This window comes from Primulina eburnea, chromosome 17, assembly GCF_022965805.1.
Source record: "Primulina eburnea isolate SZY01 chromosome 17, ASM2296580v1, whole genome shotgun sequence".
NCBI lineage: Eukaryota > Viridiplantae > Streptophyta > Magnoliopsida > Lamiales > Gesneriaceae > Primulina > Primulina eburnea.
Window position 1 is genome coordinate 3,311,993 of NC_133117.1, and position 20,097 is coordinate 3,332,089.

Here is a 20,097-nt window from a genome sequence, read left to right on the forward strand (position 1 = left end):
CTATAAAAAAGATAAATCGTTCTTATCCTATAGATATAAAAATGGTTGGCCCCAATGTGTGATGCTTCATTAATGGAAGTACCAACAAATTTTGAGCCATTTTCATTGAAGACAAGCCATCTCGCCCTTATTGCTGTGGTCCCTCGCCCTTTAATCTTTCAATCGAAGCACGTTGTTTTGCTGTTATAGAGGTCACTGTTTTTTGTGATGTTGCAAACCCTTTGGTAAAATTACTGCTTGTTTAGGACAAATTAGGACCACGACCCATAATTTTATCGTTGTTGGTATGAGGGAAATGCTTCTAAAACACGAATCCATGATTAACTTCAAAATTTCCCGTTTTAAGTATGTATCTTTTGGTTCGTGAGATGGGATAAATTACATCTATTTTCATTAAAAGTTATCATGGGTGGAACGTGGATTTTGAAATCGAATTTTTTTCAATCTTTGCAACTCATGATTCCTAGTGTATGTTTGGTTCGATATTTACAAATTTTAAAATTCTTAAAAAATGGAATTATATGGACAACTAATTTTGTGAATTCTTATATTAACTTTTAATTGAAGTTATCATATCAATCTTTTAACTCCACTTTGCAAGTGTTATATGGTATATATTTTGGCAAAAGCTTATGTGAGACGGTCTCATGGGTCGTATTCGTAAGACGGATCTCTTATTTGGGTCATCCATGAAAAAATATTAATTTTTATGCTAAGAGTATTACTTTTTATTGTGAATATGGATAGGGTTGACTCGTCTCACAGATTAAGATCCGTGAGATGGTCTCACATGAGACCCACTCATATGTTTTATGTTTGCGGATAAATGTATGGTAGGAAATTTATGGTCATGTAAACACAACAATATCACTTAGGCTAAGAGTATTACTTTTTATTGTGAATATGCATATGATTGACCCGTCTCACATATTAGTATCCGTGAGACGGTCTCACATGAGACCCATATCACTTATACAATTGTATAAAATCACACGACACGAGTTCTAAGATTGCATTTGAATTAATGAATTCGATTCGGAGGGAAATATTTGTTTTGTTGAAGCGGTAAATTTAAAATAATGCTATTGTTTGTTAACAAATAAATCATTTTTCCACAGCACACTGCATATAAAATGTGACAAAAATTTGTGTGAGATGGTTTCACGGGTCGTATTTTATGAGACGAATATCTTATTTAGATCATCTATGAAAAAATATTATTTTTTAGCTAAGAGTATTACTTCTTATTTTGAATATCATTAAGGTTGACCTGTCTCATAGATAAAGATTCGTGAGACCGTCTCACAAGAGACCTACTCATAAAATGTGTGTGTAAATATTTTTCGTTATGACATGTTCTTTCATGTTCTATAAGAATGTGATACGTTCCATTTCAAACGGCCAGTCATCCTTCCTTTACACTTTACAGTAATAAATTTCGATTAAGCCACAACCTAAAGAAAAATATTTAAATACATAATAATTCCATGCTTGTGAGACGCAGCTGCCAAAGTAATTTTATGATTCTACTAGACCATGACCAATTACTAAAAATTATATATTTGAATTGTTCATTAATTATATATATTTTTTAAAAAAAATTAAAATTATCCACTAGTTTGCCTATTTTATTCTTATTATAGAGTCATCAAATATTCAAATTAACTTTCGTCTTTCAGGGTCACTGTGACGGAGGATTTGATTCACAAGTCGTATCGATACACGATATAAATAAGAATACGATTTCACAAAACAATTTTGTTGTTATTTTATTATTTCAACTGTAAAAGAATGAAAGTATAAAATTCTTTCATAAGTTGGTCAACAAGCCATGGGTTTGATACAAAATCTTAGAACATAAAAATTCTTGAATTTGAATGAACTTCCCTTAGTTAGTTGCATCAAAGTATGGGGTAATACCTGATGGATTTTGAAGCTCAGGGACCAGTATCCAATTAGATGAGGATTGGAGGGGCTAAGACCATCTCCAACCCTTGCTCCACAATGGAGTTGCTCCATTGTGGAGCAAGGATTTTAACTCCAATCCAGCACCAAAAATGGTGCTGGACTGGAGTTGCACTAAATGCAACTCTAGATGTGGCGCAGTAAAAAGTGCTGCGCCACATCTCTTTTTTTTTTTTTTAATTTTTTTAATTGTTTTTAATTAATTATAAATATTTAATAATTTATTATATATTAATTATATAATTAATATTTTTATTTTTTAAAATTTTAAAATAATTTCCTCTTGTAACTTAAATTTTAATTTATATTTTTTTAAAACTTTTTTTTTAAAATTAAATAGATTTTAAATTAATTTAATAAACAACCAAATTATATTACTAGTACATTAAAATGATACATTTTACAACATAATACGAAATAATTTAATTATATTTATTATGTATAATTGTGTAATGGAATTATAAATAGTTATTATTGAATTAAAATTAATATTATAAGAATATTCTGAGAATATTCTTTTTTAGTGTAGAATGTAGTGTAGATAGGTTGGAGATGAATTTAGTGTTACACTATTGTAGTGCAGAATGTAGTGCAGAATGTGGTGCAGTGGGTTGGAGATGATCTAAGGAAAACAATCCCTACATTTTATTTTATTTAATTTGCATTGAAATTGACAAATAACTTTTAAAATTGGGATAAGGCTGTCAGGAGAAATGTGCATGATAGAGAAAACGTCCATCGTACAAAATGAGACGATTTCACGGATCGTATTTTATGAGACGGATCTCTTATTTAAGTAATCCGTAAAAAAATATTACTTTTTATGGTAAAAATATTACTTTTTATTGTGAATATCAGTAGAGTCGACTCATCTCATAAATAAAGATTCGTGAGACTGTCTCACAAGAGACATACTCCTCTGATTAACAAAGTCAAAGTATATAGATTTATATTAGTAAAACTGTATATTTATCATGATAAATGATATTTTTAATATAAAATATAATATTTTTCATGAGTTGGTTTATATCGAATATTTGTCTCATAAAATTAACATGTGAGACAATCTCACAAGAATTTTTGTGTTCAATCAATAATTTAAAATTGGACATAAGCTAATAAATAAAAGTTTTGAATTACTCTTTTTGTCTCTAATTAAAATCACTTGGCTGATCGTATAAGTAGGAATCATTTTTGGCTAAATATAACTTCTAATATTTTGCCCCATTTGTTTCTGAATGTATAAAAATATTGAAAAAAACATTTTTTTTGTTTTTCTGATAATCTAACCTGTCGTTTTTTTTTTGGAGGATCATATTTAGTTTAAATTATGTTGAGGATCGAAGTTGAGTTTAGAGGGGGGGTGAATAAACTCTACTCGTTTTTCGTTCTGATGAGGTACTAAAATCCTGTTAAGGATAGTAGTTGATCTTGTGCGAATACTTTCACCTGATTACAGTAGAACGTGCGGAAACAATCTGATTAAGTAGTTGAAACAACAATAAAGCAGTAGACAGCAGTTGTTTATGGAAGTTCGAAGATAAACTCTTCTACGTCTCCCATTCTTCTGTTTCCAGAAGGTATAACTAAAAGACTTTGGATATTACAGTACAACACTTGTACACACCCACTTCAGAAGGACTTACACCTCAGCCTACTGAAACTCTTAGTTTCTCAACTTACAAAAATGCGAAACACAAAGTTCTGAAAAGACTCTTTTCAGATTACAGACTCTTCTGATAAAATATTAGTGCAGTAAAGATCGTGAAGAGTGTAAGAATTAGTAGCACAAGATGATCTACAAAAGATCAGATATAAGCTATGAAGCGTGTGCTACTTTTCTTTGTGTTGAACTTTTAAAATGCTCAAGGAAAACTGATATTCGTTTGATAAGAGAGTAGCTTTGTTCCTTGAAATGATATTATGCGAAGTATCGTGTCGAACAAGGATTTGATCCAAGTATATATAATCGATTGAGTTCAACGTTCACAATCAGAGAAGTCTTCAGATAACTGATACAATCAGCTTTATTACCGAAATAGGTTCCTGCAGAAAAGCTATAAAACAATCAGTCATGTTTTATACTTAATTGGGTAATATGCATTAAATGACTCCGTATAGTATTTAATGCTGCAATTAATACTAGTACTAGGAATTCTTTAACGGTAACAATTAAGATAGCAACGTTAGAAAACATTATCTACTGGTTTGTATTGTTATCCCTTTTCTACTGGTTTAGTTTTACTAGAGCAGCAGCTACTGATAAGCTATTCTGTTGTTCTGGTCTGCTGGTCTACTGGTTTTAGTTATCATCGCCACAATAAAATTCATATCTAACAATTTCCCCCTTTGTGGTGATGCCAAAACCTAAACAGTAGAAAGTCGTTAAGTAAAACAGATAATCATTTAATCAAACGGATAATCATTTAATTAAGATAGCAACGTTAGAAAACATTCTCTACTGGTTTGTATTGTTATCCCTTTTCTACTGGTTTAGTTTTACTGGAGCAGCAGCTACTGATAAGCTATTCTGTTGTTCTGGTCTGCTAGTCTACTGGTTTTAGTTATCATCGCCACAATAAAATTCATATCTAACAAATTATCTTGATTCTTATTTTTTTTCCCATAATTATTTTTATCTACATATATATATTTTTTACAATTATAGATCATAGACTGTTTTTTTTTTCGTTCTTATGTATTTGAAAAATATGGTCATCGAGGGATGTGAATAAGTGCACCAAAAGAATGTTAAGATAAAACACTAGGTGATTCCAATTACACAACCGGATACATTTACATAAAAATATCTCCAACGTGTCACATTTTTTTTTGTGTTTGATGTGTATGATAACGTGGGATTGTAGTTCTTTTCTGGGTTTATCCAGAAGTAGTATCGTATCAAAATTTCATATACCGTATATCTTATCGAAAATACTGACATACGAAAAATGATACAGTTATCGTACCGATTTTTCGGCACTTTTCGGTGTACCAAAAAGTCGATATGCTGAAATTTCGGTACGGTATCGGTAAAATATCGTCATACCGAAAGTATATATATATACAAAATTCATTCTCTTGTAATTCCAAAGCCAATGATCACTAATACTAAACAAATCCCTCAAGAGAGTCAAAGAGACCAGGAAAGATATATGCAAAACAAATTCATTAAGACAGTAAACACCAACCGCAACATGTGTCTGGAGATCTAAGACATCAATGAATACAAATAAACTTCAACCGTAACATGTGCGACTTCTTCATCCGCTATCTTTGCAACTATATCCGAGATTCTGTGATTTTTTAGCCTGTCAGCTTTTTAACACGAGACCTAGCATCCAGTCCTCTAGCTATATGTAAGAATAGGTGACAAAGATAAGACTTTTCAACAGTTTAAATTCTCAACTATGAGTCGAGTTGCTTCACTGAACTTTGATTTGGACTATTCCAACATGATGAGTCCAAATAGAAGTTAAAATTTTTATTTTGGTACGATATCGATATATATAGTTTTATACCAAAAAAATATCTTATATTTTAAAAAAAATTAATTTTATTATTTAAAAATATTACATATATTTTAATTTATATATTATTTCGGTATTTCAATGTATACCGAAAATTTCAAATTTCATACCGTTATCGTACCGAATATTTATTTATTGGTACCATACCGTAACAAAAATTTCGGTACACCAAAAATTTCGATAAATTCGGTATTTTTCGGTACGGTAAGTTCGATATATCGAAAATTCGATATTTTTTCCACACAATATATATAATTTTGAATTTGAATTTTTTCAATAAACTCAACTAGAATTCAGTCGATACGCAACCTTGCTGTGGCCGACATTGACATGTCGGAGTCCTACGCTAGTTAAATTAAATGTAATAAATATCTACAAGAAAGAAAATAGGATAATTTAAAATTAAATTAATTAAGAAATTAAATTCCAGCTTGAAAATGAATTGATATACATGCATATTGAATATATGGTGACAACCAAAATCTAGCTGTTCGGACCTCAGGTGGGCCTCGCCCTATAATAATAATAATAATAAATAAATAAATAAATAAAAAACTGTATTTGAAAATAATTATATTCCACTTGAGAATTACACTTTCCCCCCGTTTAATTAATTAAAAATTTCTATTAATAATTAAATTAAGGAAATATTTGTATCATTAAATAAATGGAAATAAGTGTTAAGTATTTAATATAAATTAGGTGTAAATAAGTTAGAACAACAATTGTTGAGATGTCACTTTTCTTCATTCTCCGCTACAAACAGACTAATTTGTGATGCATGTTATCTCAAAAAATATGTAAAATTTGTGGGTTTTAGAAAGAAGAATTTTGTGGGGAAAATGAAAAAAATAAAGAGAAAATAACAAAGAATAGCAAAAACTGGTCAATTTTTTACACAACTCTTGTCTACTTAAAAACGTTTTCTGAAAATCGTTCTGATTTAACAAACAAAATCATCAACCGATTTTTCCCAGAAAATCGAGAATCACGAAGAACGTTTTCTGAAAAATTCCAAAAACTAGTATTTCATATAGCCGTTTTCTAGCATGATTTATTCATTGTTCTTGAACTATTTTCACTTTTATTATAAGATAAAAAATGTCCAACATGTTTCTTAGTTTACATATATGTCGGCTGATCATCCCCAAAGTCGTCGAAAATACCGTTTTTGACCATCCAAATTGAGCTTGACAATAATTTTTGCTTTTCAAAATTTGCTGTTAATCGTTTCAAAATTTGAAATATGTTAAACATAAAAGTTGTAGAAAACGACATGATGCATCTTCTGTAAAATTTCGGACCGTTGTTCACGTGCCGACGAGTTTCATTCGATTTCATTTTTCCGACAATTTCTGCAATATTTGTAGGCATTTATGGAAATTTTGGTGATTTTTGAACTTGTATTTTAATTAATATAAATTTTTAAAGCTTTATTCAAAACTATCTGAAACAAGTTTTGTGAAAAATGATTTTAAAGGTTATCAACACCTATTATCGGTCTCAACCAGTGTAAAATCACTTAAATTATATTTATATAAAATTTTCTTGGGTTAGATTGAAATCGAGACGAAAGTAGGCTATCAAAGTGGGGATTTCTACCGATTTTTTTAATATAAAGTTTGACATTTGACAAAGAATTTACAATGAAGTTTCATAAACTTCTGCTTTATTCATATATTGCAGTTCTTAATTTATTGATCATATATTGTACGTCATGTTGGATTTCTGGATTTGTTGGTTCTTGACTGATTACCGATCAATCGCTGATTAATGAATGAGTGGCTAAATGAATTGAGCTTGAATTGAACAACAATCCATGTACCCATCTGCTAGCCCGCTGGACAATGCGACTTCAACCCAAAAATATGAGTCCAATGAACAGCGAGTTTAAAACATGATATATATAGTTCATCAGATCAATGTGGCTTATATCAGGAAATGTGAGTTCACCATAACTCATAAATGATTGATTATACGGATTCTACTTGAGTATGTGAGAAAAAATATTGACCGAATGTTTGTGGCTGCCACATTTTTCGCCTACGATATTCATTTCAGAGTCATGAATCGTCATTGCGCGTGTCTTTACATAATATTTTAATAATGATATGTTAAACTTATACATGTAGTCTCATATTGAATTACTACATTGATATATTATCATTTGATTTATTAACTATATATAAGCCCAATTTATTCAATAACTAAATCTCCAAAGAAATAACATTTTTTTCCTTTGTTTATGTAAATCCAGATACAGGATTTCAGGACTCTCAATACGATAAAAATTGAAAAAAAAATGTTGGCTTAGCAAGACCGTGACTTTTCTGTGGAGTTTGTATTTTTGATATCTTTTATAAATTAAAGTATTATACATTTTTCTCACACTGCAAGTTTAAGTTATAATGATTATATTGCGATTCAGACCACAAATATCATTAGCAATTTCTTGATTTTGCAATTGATAGTAAAGTCATTGATACATATTTGATATTTGAAAATCAAGAACTTACCTCATGAAAATTAAAAAAGATTGAAACTTCATGACATTTGAGGTATTATATATATTTTTCAGAACATCCTATTTGTACAATCACTACAAATTATAAATTTAGGTAAATCGAGATCCATTATCCTATAAACTAATATAGATTAAATTCAATAATTCAACAGCCTTTAAATAATTAGCAATGACTTTCACCAATCACATCATGGAAATTCTAAACTTATATTATTACTTATTATCATCATTCATTATAATTTTCGATTGTCGATAATCGACTCCAAACATATTAAAATTCAAGGACAAATTACATCAACTGACACATGCAATACTTAATCATGAATGTTATCATAATGTAATTCGCAAAGTGACATCCACTTATATATATATATATATATATACACACATGCAATACTTAATCATGAATGTTATCATAATGTAATTCGCAAAGTGACATCCACTTATATATATATATATATATATATATATATATATATATATATATATATATATATATATATATATATATATATATATATATATATATATATATATATATATTATATGCTGGGCACCTACCGTGCACACCTATATGAGTACCGATGATGTGTCACTCACCTATTGGATGTGATGAAATATAGAAAAATTGTTTATCCAATCGGTGGGTGACACCTCATCGGTGCTTAAATAGATGTGCAACTATCAAAACTATATATATACATATAGAGTGAGTCTCAGGTGAGACCGTCTCACGGATCATAATCTGTGAGACGGGTCAACCCTACCCATATTCACAATAAAAAGTAATACTCTTAGCATAAAAAGTAATATTTTTTCATGAGTGATCCAAATAAGAGATCTGTCTCACAAACACGACCCGTGAGACCATCTCACACAAGTTTTTGTCATATATATATATATATATATATATATTAAAGGAACATATTATATCCACTTCCCATTGTTTATTATAATTTCATCTATATAATTAACTAGTTCAATATGTACAACAAACTTGTTATGAAAAAGTTTTGAAGAGCCGAAAAAATTACAAATTTGGTTTGGCAAAAATTTATGTTGAGACAGTTTCACGGGTCCTATTTTAAGAGATAGATCTCTTATTTGGGTCATCCATAAAAAAATATTACTTTTTATGCTAAGATTATTATTTTTTATTATGAATATCGTTAGGGTTGATCCGTCTCACAAATAAAGATTCGTGAGACCATCTCAAAAGAAATCTATTCTAATAAAAATTATTTTTTGTTGGAAATGTGTGCTGATTAAAATTTGCAGACACAATTAATGAAAGAATTTTATTTAGGATCCAATTTGATTTTAATTGACGATAAATTGGCATTTAATGAATTATATAGTGGCGAGAAATTAGGGGTGTCTTCCCCACCCGAAAAAGAAAAAGGAAATACAGTTTGCAGACAAAAACAAGAAACAGCTCACAAAGCTCATTACACACACTTTCCCTCCTAGAATTTTCCGAAAACTCGCTCTTCCTTAACTTCTCCTCCCTCTTCCCTTCCCTTCTTCGTATTTTCCCTCGAATTCAACAACAAAAAGAAATGGATCCATGCCCGTTTGTTCGTTTGATATTAGAATCTCTAGCTCTTAATCTCCCTTCCGCCACCAGGCCCGCCGGCTCGGAGGTTCACCCTTCTGCCACTCCATGCTACGCCAAGCTAAAAATCAAGAACTTCCCTTCGCAGACAGCCCTACTCCCGCTCTGCGGAGGCGCCGGGCACGCTTCCGCAAATGTGACCGAATTAATCTTAACCTCTTCCGTCGGCTTCCACCTCGACACCGAAGCGTTACGCCGCCTCTCATGCAAAACCGTTTACATCAAAATTTCTGTTTTCACCGGGCGAATGGGGCGCACCTGCGGGGTCTCCGGTGGGAAGCTGCTAGGGTCAGTTAAGGTGTGTGTGAACCTTGGCTCTGCGGAGACGAGGAATTGTATTTATCAGAATGGGTGGATGAAGATCGGTGGCGGCGGAGGGGATCCGGTGGCGAGGTTGCATGTGATTGTCCGGTCTGAACCGGATCCTCGTTTCGTGTTCCAATTCGGGGGTGAGCCGGAGTGCAGCCCGGTGGTTTTTCAGATCCAGGGTAATATAAGGCAGCCGGTTTTCAGCTGCAAGTTCAGCGCCGACCGGAATAACAGGTCACGGTGAGTCATGCAAATCCTGCGCATTTTTAGCCAACTGTGTTTACCATGCAGTAACGTGGGCCAGGTGCTGACGGAGTTAGCTTTGTTTGGTGCATTGCGTTGGACCCGCCATGCACCCTTTCTCTATCATTCTTCCCTGGAATTTGCTGGTTTTGATTGGATCATATATAAATAAATATTTTGGTTTCATATTTTTCTTCATCTTTCATTTTAGTCTATGGTTTTCGGGAAAATTACAAATTTCGTTCGATAAATTACATAAATTCGTTTTTATCCTCGTCAAAATTTTGTTTTGGTTTTGGTCTTTGTTTCGACTTTCAGTAATTTTTCGTCTAAATGTTAACGTAGTACTCGACATGGATGGTGTGATCTTTTTAGTGAGGAAGAAGGTCCATTGCTTTAGGTAGTTGTGATATCAACCACCATGGATTCTCTTTGCTTGTGCAAAGAATTGTTTTCTTTCAGTTAAACCACTTAATTTCAACATGTGATCCTACGATTATATAAAAACACAGTTTCCTTCCTCAATGCCAGGTCCCTTCCTTCTGATTTCAACACGAACAACAGAGGATGGATGAGAACGTTTTCCGGGGACCGCGACAAGCAGGGGCGGGAACGAAAAGGATGGATGATAATCATCTACGATTTATCCGGCTCGGCTGTTGCAGCAGCCTCTATGATCACTCCATTCGTTCCGTCGTCCCCTGGCTCTGATCGTGTTTCTCGTTCTAATCCCGGTGCTTGGCTCATCCTCCGACCGGAAGGAGTCTCGGTTAGCAGCTGGAAGCCATGGGGTCGTCTTGAGGCATGGCGCGAGAGAGGGCCGGTAGATGGTTTGGGTTATAAATTCCAGCTCGCAAGCGACAATGGCTTAACTAGTGCAGTCCCTATCGCCCAAGGTACCGGTTTGATCGAATTTGATCCGCGCAAAACCGCCCCTCCATGTACATTTTTCATGATCATTTCATCTTGAACCTAAAATATTTGTTAATGATAACTTTGTATATGAACTTAGGAACATCAAATGCTTAAATATAAGTTATTTGAATCTTGATACATTTACTGATTTCAACTTAAACTTATTTCCAACAGGTACTATGTGTGTGAAAAATGGTGGCGAATTTTGCATAGATAACACGAGAAAAGAATCAGGTTTGAGCTTCTTGTTGCCAACTCGAGGATTCGTGATGGGGTCAAGCGTGGAAGGCGAGGGAAAATGCAGTAAACCAATGGTTCAAGTCGGCGTGCAGCATGTTACGTGTATGGCCGATGCCGCCTTGTTTGTAGCTCTTGCAGCTGCCATAGACCTTAGCATGGATGCTTGTCGGCTCTTTTCGTGTAAACTGCGGAAAGAGTTTAGTCTCGAGGAACACGAGTCCCTTTCTTGAAACTCCCTCGCAAAGTTTTTTTTGGTGAAATCTGCAGTGAAAGCCATTGAGTTATGGAGAGAACTCTTGGTTTGAGCTTGGAAGATATAATGTTCAAGTTAATCTTCCTCCCTTGATTTTATTGAGAGAATTCTTCGTTTATCTTCAATCTTGTAGATAAGAGTGCGACATCCATTTTGTGCCTTAACTTCTATAATTCTTTTTGTGAGATTGGAAAATTTTAACCTGTAATCTGAAGTGATTCTGTAGTGAGCTGATGTATCACAGTATGACATTGTAAAGGTATTAATATTTTAAGATATTATTTATTCATTCGATTGCATGCAATTAATGTGTTTATTGCAATTTCTCCAATAAGACATTTTGTCTTCTAATTAAGATATCGAGGATTTTTTTGGTATGATCTGGATAACCTCTAAATTACGTTGACATGATAAACCACACCAGATAAGCTATGTGTGTCCGACTCAAACTGAGAAAGTAGATTCATGGATGATTCAATTTTAGTTTGCTACCTTAACTGTTTTGTTTTGTTGACAATTTTAGTCTTTTTACACGGGTTGAAATAATGTAAACATAGTGTCGACGTGTCACGTAAATACTCCCATGAATAAAAGACTAAAATTACAAAACAAGACTAAATAAATCAAACAATAATATGATATTCTTCAAAAAGTTTGTAAGAGATCATAATTAATTCTAGAGTATGTCTCTTATGATATGGTTTCACGAATTTTTATCTATGAGATGTGTCAACCATACAGATATTCACAATAAAAAGTAATACTCTTAGCATAAAAAGTAATACTTTTTCATGGATGATCCAAATAAGAGACCTGTCTCATAAAATACGACTCGTGAGACCGTCTCACACAAGTTTTTACATTAATATTCAAAATGTCATACATTAATTTTATCCTTCAAATGTATCTTCATAACTTTGTAAAACTTCATAAGGTCTGATCAAATTCTAAATGGATTGAACTTGAAAATATGTTCAATGCCATTTTGGTCGTGACGAGATGGGTGGAAAACTATTGTTACAAATTATGAGATGATATAGACAGTGAATTTATTAATCTAAATATAATTAGAGGATCATTAATTGTAGATCATTTATATAAGTCAATCAAGAGGATTTAATATTTTTATTAATGGAAAAACAAGATTTTAAAAATTGTGACGCACGTGAAATGTCGAGTTTCAAGTTTTTCAAATTTAAGCGAGCTTATTATGAGCTTACACGTAAAATATCATGTGATATCATCTCACGGATCATAATCTGTGAGACGAGTCAACACTACCCATATTCACAATAAAAAGTAATACTCTTACCATAAAAAGTAATACTTTTTAATGGATGACCTAAATAAGAGATCCGTCTTATAAATACGACCCGTGAGACCGTCTCACACAAGTTTTTGCCTAAAAAAATATGTTTTCAATTTTTACTATAATTTTAATTATTTTAATTCAAACAATAATAAAATGATAGAATTATCATAAATTTAAGATTAAATGAATAAATTTCAAGTTCTAAAGAACATAAAAATTTAAATTATAATTATTAATATTTTCCTACAAGATAATATAATAAAAATAAGTTCATTATTACACGTTTTTAAAAGACTTAATCAAACCGTATTTCTTTTTAATAATAATAATTATAATAATAATTATTATTTTAATCGCAATTTAGTCATGTTTTACCTGAATAGTGGGAACGAGAGCATTTCTTGGGTTGCAGGCATGGCGTCGATTCAATTTAGCGTCATCTCGCTTCTCATAATTATGCTCCTCTTTTCGCTTTCTTCATCCAATTCATCGGCCATCCAAACCACGCCGGATAATCCGATCCTCTTGCCAACCGACAGGGTCTCCGGTGGATGGAGAGGCGTCGACTTATACTGCGAGAGCTGGAGGTTTACGGTGGAGACTAATGACGCCGGGAGCTGGATCCGAATCCCTGAAAAATGTGTGGATTTTGTTGAAAGCTACATTACAGGTGATTGGTACAGGATGGAGTCGGAGGCTGTCGCGGACGACGCGGCGGCGTATGCCAAATCGGTGAACATTTCAGGAAATGGAAAGGATGCTTGGATTTTCGATATTGACGAGACCTTACTCTCCAATGTTCCGTACTATGCGATTCATGGATTCGGGTGAGTTTAATTAATTAATTTCGTGTTGACTTTATGAGATGGCCTATTGATTAACACTAGCATTATCAAATCTTTGGTGCTGCTACTTAGGTGCTGAGAAGGGAAAATCTAACGTTCACTTACAATTTTTCATCCGAAAATCCATTGAATCCGCCCAAACTTTGGACTAAATTCATGAATGGTGGTATAAAAAGTTCAATCGATCAAACTTTGAGGATTTGAATTGGTTCTGTAAATCTGGATTGTGTTCTTCATAATGAAGCTCGTTCTATATGTTAGAGATGTAGCAGTTAGAATCTTGCGATTATATATTTGTTACGTGTCAATCTTCATAGATGACAACACATGCCATAGACACGTAATGGTAGTGGCTTGCTGAAGAATCGGTCAACTGAAGTAGTGGGAATTGAGGATCAAATTATATTAGTTTTATAATTGGCTTAGTGGTTTAGTGGGTAGTTATTATCATTTAAAATTCCTGATGTCTATAAATAATTGTACTTGTCTTTAAGGAAAGGGATCGATTGTTCAGAAAAAATCCACTTATCTCTTCCTGAATTGTTCTTTTCTTTCTATATTAAATTCTAGCTTATCAATTGGTATCAGAGCCAGGTTACACGACGTCTCCATCATGGACACCCGTGGTAAAAGCAATGCAGAATTTCGCAACGACGTCAATGAAATTTTAGCTCGACATGAATAGAACTTTGACCAAGTACACGTGACCTTGCAAAAGGTGTTAACCGAGCTTCAATCTCTTCGACTCTCGCACAGCCCAAACACGAATCATCTTGAAACCAATCCTTTTGGCAGAAATGAAACCTTACAACAACATACCTCTCGCTCCAACTCCTCCAACGAAAACCATCATCATCATCTCTCCTTGTCTTTTCCCAAATTCAATGGGGAAGATTCAACAGGTTGGATCTATAAAGTTGAGCAGTATTTTGAGATAAAAAATATTGCACCAGATGAACAAGTTCAACTTGCTTCCTTTCATTTAGAAGGAATTGCTCTTCAATGGCATCGGTGGTTGACGAAATTCCGCGGGCCATTGACATGGAATGAATTCTCTAAAGCTGTTCTTCTTCGTTTTGGCCCAACTGATTACGAAGACCCATCGGAAGCTCTAAGTAGACTGAAACAAACCACCACCGTAGCAGCTTACCAAGAAGTTTTCGAAAAACTTTCTCACCAAGTTGATGGTCTACCCGAGAATTTCCTCATCGGCTGTTTTATTGCAGGTCTTCGTGATGACATCCGCCTAGACGTGAAAATAAAACAACCAAAATCTCTAACAGATGCCATTGGCGTTGCTCGATTAATAGAGGAGCGAAACCAGTTACAAAAGAAATCAAGCCAGCCCTTCCGCCCCACTCCAACTACAGTGGCCCCAAAAGTTAATGCAAATCCTACCGCCGGTATACTAGGACCTCCACCCAACCAGCGTGTTAATTCTACTCCTCCAAATTTCCGTCGAATCACAAACCAAGAGGCACGAGAGAGAAGGGAGAAGGGGCTATGTTACTATTGTGACGAGAAGTTCATTCCAGGCCATCGATGTGAGCGACCACAATTGTTCATGATCGAAGATTCAATACATTCAAGCTCGGGAGATGACGATATCATTCCAGAAGCTCCACAAGGTCTATTGGAAATTCCTGAAATTTCTTTTCATGCCATCACAGGAACTAGGCATCCTCAAACATTGCGTGTCATGGGAAAACTGAAAAACAGGGATATCACGGTGTTAATCGATGGTGGCAGCACTCACAACTTCCTGGATCAAGCCATGGTCACTAAGTATGGATTACCGGTGGTCCGTGCCAAAATGTTTCAAGTCATGGTAGCTAATGGAGAGAAGATAGAATGTTCTGGGCAGTGTCAAGCACTAACCATCACCTTGATTTTCAACTCCTTTCTTGTATAAAGGAGAAGTTTCAAGGAACCAAGCTTTGCATGAGTTCAAGTTATCATCCCCAATCCGTTGGACAAACCGAGGTAGTGAATCGAATCTTGGAGCAATATTTAAGATGTTTTGTTAGTGATCAACCACGGAAATGGGCAGAATGGATCCCATGGGCTGAGTTCAGCTACAATACGTCAGTCCATTCATCCACCAAAATGACTCCATTTGAAGCTGTTTACGGTATTCCGCCTCCAACTCCACTAGCTTATATTCCAGGTACAGCTCGTGTTCAAGCGGTTGATGAGTTCTTGCGCGACCGGGACTCCATTTTACGAGAATTGCGCCATAATCTTTTGATAGCCAGAGATCGAATGAAAAGTATAGCCGATCGCAATCGACGAGAGGTTTCTTTCAATATCGGAGATTATGTATATTTAAAGCTCCAACCATACCGCCAAACTTCTGTAGCCTTTCGACGCAATATGAAGCTTGCTCCACGCTTCTTTGGACCATATGAGATCATACAAAAAGTTGGTGCAGTAGCGTATAAGTTGGCTCTTCCTCCAGGTTCTCAAATTCACAATGTGTTCCATGTAAGTTTGTTACGTAAACATCTGGGGCCAATCATTCCGACCTCTGCTCAACTTCCTCATGTTGCTGATGATTCTACTATTCTTCCTCAACCAGAAGTCATCTTAAACCGGCGAGTAATTCAAAAGGGAAAGTTTCAACCACGATCTGAAGTTTTAGTCAAATGGAAAGGGACACAAGTGGAAGATGCTACATGGGAAAATGCACGACGCTTTGCTAAGGTGTATCCTGAATTCATCCTTGAGGACAAGGATGCTTAAGCAAGGGGGAATTGTTACGTGTCAATCTTCATTGATGACAACACATGCCATAGACACGTAATGGTAGTGGCTTGCTGAAGAATCGGTCAACTGAAGTAGTGGGAATTGAGGATCAAATTATATTAGTTTTATAATTGGCTTAGTGGTTTAGTGGGTAGTTATTATCATTTAAAATTCCTGATGTCTATAAATAATTGTACTTGTGTTTAAGGAAAGGGATCGATTGTTCAGAAAAAATCCACTTATCTCTTCCTGAATTGTTTATGCATGTTTCTTCCAGTTGGCTCTGCCGATAGTTATAATATTTGTCTAGATAGACTCTATTACTGTAATAAAATATGCTGCGAGCAGTTATGCTGAAATGCATAATTTCTGTGATCTTTTTTTATGCTGCATCAAGCTGTGATTAGAACCCCTTCGTTATCATCGAAACAAATATATTATCATTCCAGTAATATAATACCTCGTGTTTTTATGCTTGCATAAGAGGGAACTTATGAACAAGAGAACTCAATTATGTGGTTCGGTTAGCTTTCTCGAAACATTGAGATAGATGAACTAAGATGACCAAGTTCGTTCAATGTGTTTTCTTAATTGTATACGGGTATCCTGCAAGTTCCACGGAGGTATCTTACCCAATTGGGTTGCTCGAAAGTGAAACCCTTAGTAGATCCCTTGTTGTTGAGGAGTCATTAGGTTGCCTCAGATATTTGTTTTCAGACTTTCTTTATCAATGAGCTTTCTAATGTTTGAAGGTAGTTGAAATATCGGGAAAAAAACTCACTAAGCAAGCACACTTTCTTTTGTAGAGTTAAATTCAACATATTATCACATGACACCTCCTTTATTGATGCAGTTTTACACAAATATTTCTTAGTAGCGCTAAATGATTGATTTGTCATTATTATTGGCTGACGCCTTCCATTTTAGCCACTGAATGATCTTTAGATGGAGTGCTTTGTATTTTCTTTGTACTTGTGAAGCCAAGCTCTTTAGCCTTTATCAAAGCAACTTCGGAACTTTTTCATGAATCTTCTTTTAATTACTGCCATTTTCTTGCCGTGGGATGGGCACTGTTTGAGACTAAATTGTGCTGTCACATTGAACTTTTTTTAATAACAAATCAAGTTCAGTTTTTAGCTGCAAGATCAACTCAATCCTTCTTTGGCTCTAGATGATGGGTATTTTAATTGCTGAGAGTCGAACCTTGCAAGAATTACGTAGATATTGGAGAGTTACATTGTTCATGCTGCCGACAACTGAAATATGATGAGTGGGCTATGACATGGTTCCAAAAAATTTGAGATACTATTGTTAAAAGCTATTGTTGTTGTAAACTGTCAATTCCTAATGGTGGATGATAAAAGTGCTCGTCTTGTTGACTAATGGGAAAATGTAAGGCCATAGCTTGGTTTTTATGGTTGCAAGCTAGTGAATCGTAGCATCATATGATCTTATAATCCTAAAATTGAAAAACGATGAGGAATCATGAATTGGGTTTTAGATTTCAGGGCATAAAGCAACACACTGCTATTTAGGAAAAATAAGTTGATGTTTTATCGGTTCAATACTATAAAGTGGATGAGCTAAACTGGAGAATGGAAAAGGGTAAAGTAATTACATAAAAAATTGCAGTTCAACAAGATCTGCATCACAGATGAGCGTCAAGGGTAAAACAAAAGAGACAATGGTAAAGTTACAACGTTAAACATGTGTATAGAAACTTTTGGAACAATTGATGTGAGGGTCCAGCCGAAGGTTCATATCCTAAACCTTATTGAATATCACTCGTATCAAATGATCATACATTCAACAGTTGATGCTTTCTTTGCTCGGGAATGATTTCTGTGTTAGTTATGTTGAGACAAGCAATACTAATCTACACAGTTTCTTCTCCCATTATCTATTAGAACTTGTAGGAGATGTATGAAATGAACAATTGTCTTCAACTTGCTTCTATATGGTAAAATCTTTTTATTTTCTTTTCTGGTTGTAGAGCTGAGATCTTTGATGAACGTTCTTTTAATCTCTGGGTGGATTTGGCTGAGGCTCCTGCTTTACCAGCAAGTTTGAGATTGTACAAAGAGCTTGAGGAGCTTGGGTTTACTATAATTTTACTGACTGGTCGGGATGAATCTCAAAGGAATGCTACTGAAAGTAATCTACTGTATTCTGGATATAGCAACTGGGAAAGACTTATACTGAGGTAAGAATATTAGGATCAATGATTTTACGTCTGAGCTTCGAACACGAGCTTGAACAAGTGATTTTTTCAGTAGTCGATTATGATTTTATTGTTGCCTTTTTGCTTCATGGAATCTTGGTAGTTTAACAACAAATTTAGTGACACGAGTTGCTAATGACTGGTATTTTAGACAAAACAATGATCAAGGTAAGCCCGCTACCATCTACAAATCTGAGAGAAGGAAGGCATTAGAAGATGAAGGTTACAAAATTCATGGAAATTCGGGAGATCAATGGAGTGACTTAACTGGATTTTCGGTGGCCAAACGTTCATTCAAACTACCTAATCCACTTTATTTTATTTCCTAGTTTCCTTGAAAAAGTGTCGATTTCACTGCATGTATAGCTATTTGTTGCTCGATTCTGCTACCGACCTAGCATTACTGCTTCTCCAAGTATTTCCATGATCATTTGGTGAAATTAGGCCTCAACATCTATGTACTCGATCTCGGAACTGGAGCATGGCAATGGAAGTGTTTGCAGATTTTAAATTTTAACATTACCTGTGAGAAGGTGAGACCATGTTTTGGCTTTCTATTTCTTGTGTTATTGATTAGTCAATTACAATGTTCAGGGGACATTTTAATATGGAGTGAGTCTCATGTGACACCGTCTTACGGATACTAATATGTGAGACGGGTCAACCCTACCCATATTTACAATAAAAAGTAATACTCTTAGCATAAAAAATTATACTTTTTCATGAATTACCCAAATAAAAGATTTGTCTCATGAATTCGACCCGTGAAACCGTCTCACACAAGTTTTTGCTTTTAATACGAAGCCATACATAAAAAACTATCAAGTAAAGAAAGGAATAATGAAATGTCGCATTATTTAATATGAAAACATCCCGGTATCATGTCCTGATTCTGCCATCATATATATATATGCTATAAATTATTTTGTTTTTCGTAAAAAATATTTTGGTTTTTTGACTTAATGCAGAAGGCGCACATGCAATTTATCTGCAATATACGGTGCCAGAAAGTCAAATGTTGTTGGGGGGTGTGTGCGTGTTTTTTTTTTAAGATTGTCAAATGTTGTTTCACATTCATTTATTGGAATTTGGCAGGAGTTACGAGAAATATGTGTTTAAATTTGATATTATAAATAATAAAAAAAATTTCCCGAAAACATCCTTCTCCGTAATCATCCTTATTATTTTTTATAATAAATAAAATAATATGAAATGAAACCTGAAACATAATATTTAATAGAAAAAAATTTCCAACATAATTAATTTTTTTACACATTTAGTATACTTAAATTTACACTTTATGCATGGACAAACAAATTTCTACTTCATATTAAAATTTAATATGTGTGTACACATTGATCATATACTAAGATGTACTGT

The 20,097-nt window shown here is 34.0% G+C and overlaps 2 protein-coding genes across 3 annotated transcripts; both read left to right on the plus strand.

Moving 5' to 3' along the window:
* Nucleotides 1-9,397: 9,397 nt before the first annotated feature.
* Nucleotides 9,398-11,902, plus strand: LOC140818382 (uncharacterized). 2 transcript variants are annotated; one of them, XM_073178320.1, is made up of 4 exons: nucleotides 9,398-10,183; nucleotides 10,718-11,082; nucleotides 11,276-11,595; nucleotides 11,698-11,902. In XM_073178320.1, the coding sequence occupies exons 1-3, from the start codon at nucleotides 9,579-9,581 to the stop codon at nucleotides 11,569-11,571; spliced, it is 1,266 nt and encodes a 421-aa protein (XP_073034421.1). In that variant the 5' UTR covers nucleotides 9,398-9,578; the 3' UTR covers nucleotides 11,572-11,595; nucleotides 11,698-11,902. The 2 variants fall into 2 exon arrangements, with proteins under 2 accessions (XP_073034421.1, XP_073034420.1); XM_073178319.1 differs by having other exon boundaries at nucleotides 11,276-11,902.
* A 1,357-nt stretch (nucleotides 11,903-13,259) lies between these two features.
* LOC140818300 (acid phosphatase 1-like) lies at nucleotides 13,260-19,234 on the plus strand. The gene is made up of 3 exons (XM_073178225.1): nucleotides 13,260-13,733; nucleotides 18,490-18,699; nucleotides 18,869-19,234. The coding sequence occupies exons 1-3, from the start codon at nucleotides 13,273-13,275 to the stop codon at nucleotides 19,044-19,046; spliced, it is 849 nt and encodes a 282-aa protein (XP_073034326.1). The 5' UTR covers nucleotides 13,260-13,272; the 3' UTR covers nucleotides 19,047-19,234.
* Nucleotides 19,235-20,097: the final 863 nt, after the last annotated feature.